Below are 7,621 nucleotides of genomic sequence, written 5' to 3' on the forward strand. Positions count from 1 at the left end.
GCTGCGGGTGGAGGAAGTAGCTCAGGGGGTTCTGCTGTGGGGCGTGGGGGGGCTGGAAAATGCGCTGTGTCGGACCCCCAGGCACCGGCTCAGGACCTTGCATCTGTTGGGAGACACAAATCTGGCAAGTGGGACCTGCCACTCCCTCTCTTGATGTGGGGCTGATGCCGAGGCTCGTAGCCCGGAGCGCGAGCACCAAGTCCTAAAGGCAACCTCTACCCGTCCAGGGTACAAGCTGCGGACAAGCGGCTTGGGACGCTGGTGCTATCAGCACGACTAGCAATGGCTGGAGAGTACGGAGGGAAGCAGGGCCCATCCTACCAGCCCCACGGGGAGCCCAGCAGGAACGGAAGCCTTCAAAAGCTACTTGGATGCGAGGTAAAATCTGCAGGACGTGCACCTTCCATCTTGCATGGGAAGGATCTTCAGGCAACCAATGAAGAGGCTGCAGAGCGGCCTTGTCCACGTACCACCCCGTGGCTGGTACCCCAAAGACCTGGACTTGCTGGTTCACCCCCCATTAAAGGCACTGGGGCACCAAAGCCTGGTTTTCAAATTGCCCTGGAGCTATTTATCTCCCCCAGCGTCATCATTCTGCTGTCCATATTGCTAGTCCTCAGGACCTCAGCGCAGCCCGTGGGCACACATACCCGAAGTGGGGATGGCTCATTTGGGGACAACGACGATTCATTTCTTACTCTAAATCCAGTCCTGCTGCATGGCCACTTTCAGCTGTACCTACTTCTCCTGCTTTGCTTTCTACCATCTTTCCCTGGAGAATCGTAACTCTGCCAACCAGGCAAGTGTTGGGAGAGTGTATTACTAATTAATTATTAGTTTTAACAACGCCTCTCCTTGGCAGCGTCATTGGTTTGGCATGCACTGATGAAGCTGTGCTTTGAAAAACCAAAGTCAACTTCTCCAGAGATTTGTGTTGCTGAAACACCCATTTATTAAAAGAAAGAGCAACGGCAGCTGATAAAATCCTTGCTATGCTGAGACATAACAGCAGGAGGCATGTTTTCAAAGGAGCTTATCCCTGATCATTGTTTACAGCAATATTCCCACCAGAGCTCCTCTGGATGACAAGCTGTGGTTGAAAAAAATGGGTATTTCTTATCGACACTAAGTGATAATGGTGGAAAACATGGCTTTGAATTGGAAAACATGGTCTTGAATGGGTGCAGAGCCAGCCTGGAAAGGCTCAGCACTTGGGTACGTGCAGATGGGCACGGAGCACGTGTGAGTGCACTGCCGAGGTTTGATTAGCCAGGTAAACCCCATTTCTTCAAAAAACCCAACCCAACCCCAAGGCCATCCCTGTGCATCCTCACAAACCTGCTCCCAGCTCCATTACCTGCAGGTAGAGACGGTGCCGCGGAACCTGAGAGACGGTGCTGCTGACCCTGCTGCTGTGGCCACTGGTGGAGATGAACCGGTGTGTTTGCCTGGTGGGATGTGAAGCTGGTGTGTGGGATCATCAGAGACGGGGCAAAAACGGGCGGTGGGGCTGGAGGTCGGACGGTGCTACAGGTAATCGGTTGCATCTGTATTGGGGGAGGCAAGATCTGCTGCTCTGCAACGAATCTGCCACGAGGAGGAAAATAAGGTGTGAGAACCCAAACCCTGACCCACCACCGGAGCAAGACCTGGGGAGCCCAAGTTGCTGCAGGAACCAGAATGGAACAGGGTTTGTCGAACCACGCAGCGCCTGGCGAAAGCGGGCCCCAGATTTCCCCCTCCCGTCAAGCACAGACTGGAACTGCAGACAGTTAAGGTTTTTAAGGCTGTACATCTCCTCCGTGACTTGATTAGTCATTTTAAGCTTTGCAAAAGCCAGAAAAAGGTTACAAAAATATTTTTTCAAAGAATTTTAGTTTTCATAAAGTTCTTTGTAATTAAAAAAATTCTCATTACTTTTTCTGCTAACCAGCTGAGCTTTTGTTTCTTTTAAGACTGAGACTGTGTTTGCATGATCACGTACAAGTTTTTCGAAGTAATTTTCAGCACCGTAACATGCCTTGCTAAAACACTGCATGAAAATAAGGGCCAGCAAAGACTCACTTTCCTTGCTGCCTGCTGGCACTGCTCTGCGTGGACTGGCCACTGCTGTTGGCAGCGGGCATCATGGCTTGGATAGACTGATCCAACAGCATCCTGTGGTGGAGGAAAAACAAGGGGACGGTCAGGGAAGGGAGAAGTCCAAACTCCTGACTGTCAGTCTCTAGAAACAAATCCCTGAAAATCCTCCCTGAAAGCACACAGACCATCACCCTGAATAAAGCTAATGAAACAGGATGTTTATTATTGCCTTGCCTAATGCACTCGCAGAAGTGAGCTGAAACTTGCTAAACCTCCCGCATAAAAAATACGTTTTATAGTGAGACCTCTAAGGGTTTATCTTGTTGGCTTATTTTGAAGTATTCTGAAATGGCTGGATCCTGGAGGCAGTGTCTGCAGACACCTCCCTGAAAGGTGGCCGAATAGTTTGGGGCAGTTGTAGGTGTTTTACACAACGTTTTCAGCATTGTATAAAAGAAAAATGTCTTTGCCGTGGCACTTGTCCTGGCGGGAGAGAAGACACTCTGGAGCTCCAGAGCAAGCAGACATAGGCTTCGGAAAGGGTGTCCCTCTTAGCTTTTCCTGTTCACTCTCTCTGACAGCAGCAGATGTCCAAAGGTTACTTAGCTATGTGGACAATTTATGGAAATATAGAGAGAAAAGGATTTCAGGCCCCTGAGGGTACGGCATGGTGTGCACAGCACCCTGCTTGCATGCACACCGGCTCAGCACTAACCCAGATCTCTGCAGGAGGGAACATCCTTGACAGGGGATCAACATCCTTGATAAGGGGAGACCTTGTCGCTCTTTACAACCCCCTGAAAGGGGGTTGTGGTGAGGTGGGTGTTGGTCTTTTCTCCCAAGTAACAAGCGACAGGATGAAAGGAAACGGCCTCATGTTGCACCGTGGGAGGTTTAGGAAACACCTCTTCACCGAAAGCTTTGTCAAGCATTGGAACAGGCTGCCCAGGGAAGCGGTTGAGTCACCGTCCCTGGAGGTGTTTTAAAGATGTGTAGATGTGGTGCTTAGGGATGGTTTAGTGGGCATGGTGGTGTTGAGTTGACGGTTGGACTTGATGATCTCAAAGGTCTTTTCCAACCTTGATGATCCCACAATTCTGTGATCCCTGTGCCCCTGCTGTGTCACCCAGAGACCATCACGCCCCTGAGCCCAGACGTGCCTGCCCTCCCCGCTGCACAGGTATTGCTGTTTTCTGTCACCGCCATCAGGACGGTCCCAGCAGGGCTGTGTCCATACCTGAGGCTCCTGTCCTGGCTGTAGTCAGACTGTGGTTGCCTTTCGCTGCCGTCAGTCGGCATCTGTGCAGCCACTGTAATGGGATGCGTTTGCGAAAACACCATGGGGTTGTTGTAGAGGGGCACTGAAATGCCCGCCTGCCCCGGCAGACATGGTTGCTGGGCTTGGCTTCCTCTCACTAGGTGCTGCTGCTGTTGCTGTACCTGAAATGAAGACATAGATACCCATGTAAGTTTTTAAAGCTCCCTGATAGAAGGCTAAAATAACTGCTTCCAGTATGCAGCTGGGAAAAGGAGAAGGAACAGTAGGATATTCTCGCTGAACACAGCAGTAGGACCAGTCTGTCCAGGACAACCAACCCATTTGCATTTACAGCCCCTGCACGGCAGGTGCTGGGATCACCAGCAGCAGGAGCAGACGGTCTCTTGAGAAATCAGAGTAGGAGGGGAAGGGCATGCAAAGCTCGAGGGAGAAGAGACCAGCTTAAGAGGGGAGGAGGAGTGCAGATGCGAAGTCCCAAGGAAAAGCACCTCATCTGTCCTTTAAATCAGTAGTTTTGGTCTTTTTTGCTTTTGGACACGTCATTTCTTTCCCAGGGATGTGTGACCACCTACATAGTGGATTTAGGTCCAGTGATGACAAACAACCTTGTTTTTCAAAGCAGCCCTCTACGAAAAAAATTAATCTTTTAAAATTATGCCTATTTCCCCACGTTACGAAGTCGCAACTCCCACTGGCTACGAACGAGCATCACGTTGCAACTGCAAACAGAAGCGAATGAGAGCCCAAACCTCCCACTCGGTTCCCATCCGGTCACCAGGACGGCTCCAGCGGTCCCCAGGGTTTAATGCTTTTAGGCTACCTGGCTTTTATTTTTACAGTTGAATGACATTATTTGCACCTGACTCTCGACACAGATTCGTAATGCCAGTGACAGAGTAAAGCCAGCACGGAGGAGATGTGTGGGACCACAGGGAAGGGGGACGTGGCAGACACATATTTAAAAGCCAGGAAAGGGGACGATGAAGACAACGAAGCAGCCAGCGACCTGGGCGGCCGTGCCGCGGGGGTCCCTGAGGAACTGGCGCGGTGACGGCAGGCGGGTGTTGCAGTAGTGCTTCGTCCCCGTAAGGCCTTGCTGTTGTGACTTCTTGGCTGTGGTCTGCCTGGGCGTCCCCGGCGGCAGCGGCCTCCTGGGGCTCGGGTGCTGCACGTTGTTAAAGACGACGGGGATCGGCTGCTGCATCAGCATCTTTAGATAAAAGAGACACGTGAGTTATCGCAGCTCGTATGGTGGGAGATACCATCTCTGGCTCCCAGGCTGTCTCTGTCAACATCTGTAACACCCCAGCAGCAACACCTCTAAATCCAGGGGCAAAGTGAACCATGAATAACAGAAAATCAATTGTCAGGTTGTGCCCAAATATTCATTCAGAGCCACGACGGTTCCAGCTCCGTTACGCCTGTTGCATTTTACAGGAACGGTACTGGGGATCCAGCAGCACTAACCAGCCACCGAACCGCCGAGCTTTTTGTGCAGGGGGGACTTCAGATTAGTTTGGGGTTGTTTTTTTACGAATAATGAAATTAATGATTCAATATGTAAGCAGTCACTGACGCCATACCTCTCTTGGGACACACTACTGCCACATCTGAGACCAAACTACCAGTTTATGCAGAGCTCATTCCTAAAGCATTTGCTTTTGCCACTGACAATTTTGTTACAGATCTGCATGCTCAAAGGAAAAGCAAATGATTTGTGTGTTTGGGAACCCCGGGGGCAGCGGGTACCTGCAGGTTGGAGTCCTGCACTAGCTGGAGCTGCTCCTTGATGACGTGGAGCTCTTCTTGCTGCGTCTTGATGTCAGCTTGCAGGATGCGAGTCCTCTCCTCCAGCTGCTCTTTCAGCTGATGCATCATCCCCAGCTGGGTTGGGAAATGGTACACTGGCTGTGGAGAACAGCAAACAAGATCACAGGATAAGACCAGTCCCACTGCTCACGTTCACAGTGATGCTGGCTTCAGAAAAACCACTGCTTTTCAGCTTTTGCCATAGAAAATATGATGATGACAAAAAATGGCAATTGCATATTTAACCGAAGTACCACTGTACTTCCAGAGCAGCAGCACAACTGGCTCATACTCGGTGCCTCACTCCAGCTGTTGGGCTGTTAAATTCTTGCGTAGAGGTAATGTCTGTGCATGGGACTTCCCTGTCCCTTTAGTGTGACACCCTGCTGATTTTGGACTATGTGCGTTTTGTGGCCGCCACTGACGCAAACCCTTGCCACACCTCCAGGCTGGGCTTTCAGCTGTGCTGCTGATTCTATTTGCCAAATTCTAGGCCCAAGTTAGGTTGTAATCCCACCCTGAGATCCATCCTTCACACCTACGTTGGCTGTCTTCAATCCCAGTATTGTGGTCTGAATATTTACTTACATTGACCTCAAAGCTCTGTGAGGATGGGTCTCATCATAGTTATGGTTTATGACTCCCACATTTTCCTTGTGGGTTTTTTTTTTTTCTCCTTTTTCTGGCCTAACTCAAACCTTCTAGGACATCTCCTTCCTCTACCAGGGCAATAAAACTCTTCAGCATCATATCGGCCTCTAGTTAGTTGCTACCCATTCGGAGATGAGCCTTCAGCAGCCCCCAATGGTTTTGACAAGTGTCAACCTTCTTCTAAGCTATCTCCTTGGGTGTCCCACCTGCTCTGCCTCCTCGCCGAAATAAGTGGTTGCAATACTTTGGGTGCATGTAAATCTCAGTAACAGCAAAAGACAGGGCACTGAAACCTTGCCCCCACGCTGGGACCAGCCAGCAAGGAGGTAAGGGCAGTGAACCGGAGCCACCGAGTCTGACTGGCCATACCAGTGCATTTAACAAAAATAAACCACGTACCATCACAGCGTGCTGAGAGGGGACTGCCGGCTGAGCCATGGGATGCTGAGGGTGGTGTTCACCAGGGGTTTGAGGAGTTGCTATGGCCTAGAAATGAAAACTTTGCCTTATTGTAGGTCCATAGCACCTCTAGTGCAGAGGTAGTGCAATACCAGCTCACGCTGGTGATGAACAAGTGCAGGGGATTAGACAACTCCACGTGGAGATCTGAGGATGAGTCTGAAGGGAGAATTTAAGCTCCTGCCTGTCCCCTGCTAATTGCAAATCCTCGGTGTCAGCATCCATTTTTGGATAAAGGCCATTTCATATGTACAAAACCCAAGAAAAGCAGGCTCACAGTGAGAAGGCATTTGGCCTGGAGGGGCGAACTGAATCCCGAAAGGAGGCAGCGGAGGAGCTTCTAGCAGCTCTCCACCGGCTCTGCCGGCCAGCAGCGTCCCCCCAGCCCCGGGAAAGCCCATGCTCAGGCTCAGCACACTCAGAGGTGGGGATCCAGCCTCTCTGAGGGTGAAATTAAGGTTTGTCAAGCTTATTTCTCTACGGCATCAGAAAAGCTCTTGCTCGCCAGAAGCACTGACCTGAGCACTTCCAGCTGATGCCAGCCGCAGGGCTGCCTTCTCCGCCTGCCCCCCCGGCACCGACGGCCGGGTGGGAGTGCTGGTGTCCGTGTGTCGCATGGACGATGTGGCTGGAAAAGAAACGGTTCACTGTGATATGGCAGACCCGCGCCCGGGTCCCCTGACTAAGCCTGAACTCTGCGTACGCAGATGAGCAGCGACCCAAACGCTGCCAAACCGGGTCCCCGAACTGCCCCTCCGTGGTCCCTCGGGCTCCCCACCTGACTCGTGGGGGTCCCTTCTGACGCTACCGCCCCGTTCCAGCCCTCCCTCCACGGCTGTCCCCAGACGAGCTTTCCCACCGTCCCGCTGGTGAGTAGTTCAAGAAAAGCCCCCCGAGTCGGCTCCTATACGGCCCCACACGGGCACTGCAGGGGGGGCACTGGGGGGGCTGGGATGAAGCTGCCAGCAAGGCAGGCAGCCTTCTGTGCTCCTTCTGCCGGGATTTATCCTCAGGGGCCCCAACCGGATGAAGCTGCCAGCAAGGCAGGCAGCCTTCTGTGCTCCTTCTGCCGGGATTTATCGTCAGGGACCCAACCACCCCATAACAGAAGTTTTGTCAGTGAGGTTCAGGGCTCAACCAAATTGTTTCAGCTTAGCGAGTCACCTCCTGTCCCCGGAGCCAAGGCAAACCACCAGAACCCTCAGCCGGTGGCAAATGGGGGGAAAGCTGCTCTCACACTGGCAGCGGGCTAAGAAGGCAGCACGTGGCCACGGCTCTGCTGCTGTACCGTCACTTGTGACGGCACAGGGTGTCGGACCCGCTGCTGGGCACACCCCTCCC

At 52.2% G+C, this 7,621-nt stretch overlaps 1 protein-coding gene across 1 annotated transcript in view; it reads right to left on the bottom strand.

Annotated features, from left to right (window-relative positions):
- Positions 1-7: 7 nt before the first annotated feature.
- The window catches only part of LOC104627570 (neuronal PAS domain-containing protein 2-like), a gene marked incomplete at its 3' end in the record, with an annotated part of 19,316 nt that continues 11,702 nt past the window's right edge, over positions 8-7,621 (bottom strand). The window contains exons 7-14 of the mRNA XM_010295876.1: positions 6,799-6,908; positions 5,111-5,269; positions 4,367-4,571; positions 3,320-3,407; positions 2,065-2,157; positions 1,385-1,587; positions 497-501; positions 8-103 (exon numbers count right to left, since the gene is read on the bottom strand). Coding sequence (XP_010294178.1) covers positions 8-103; positions 497-501; positions 1,385-1,587; positions 2,065-2,157; positions 3,320-3,407; positions 4,367-4,571; positions 5,111-5,269; positions 6,799-6,908 — 959 coding nt within the window. The remainder of the gene's footprint in view (positions 104-496; positions 502-1,384; positions 1,588-2,064; positions 2,158-3,319; positions 3,408-4,366; positions 4,572-5,110; positions 5,270-6,798; positions 6,909-7,621) is intronic.

This window comes from Phaethon lepturus, unplaced genomic scaffold (assembly GCF_000687285.1).
Source record: "Phaethon lepturus isolate BGI_N335 unplaced genomic scaffold, ASM68728v1 scaffold19351, whole genome shotgun sequence".
In the NCBI taxonomy this organism is placed as follows: domain Eukaryota; kingdom Metazoa; phylum Chordata; class Aves; order Phaethontiformes; family Phaethontidae; genus Phaethon; species Phaethon lepturus.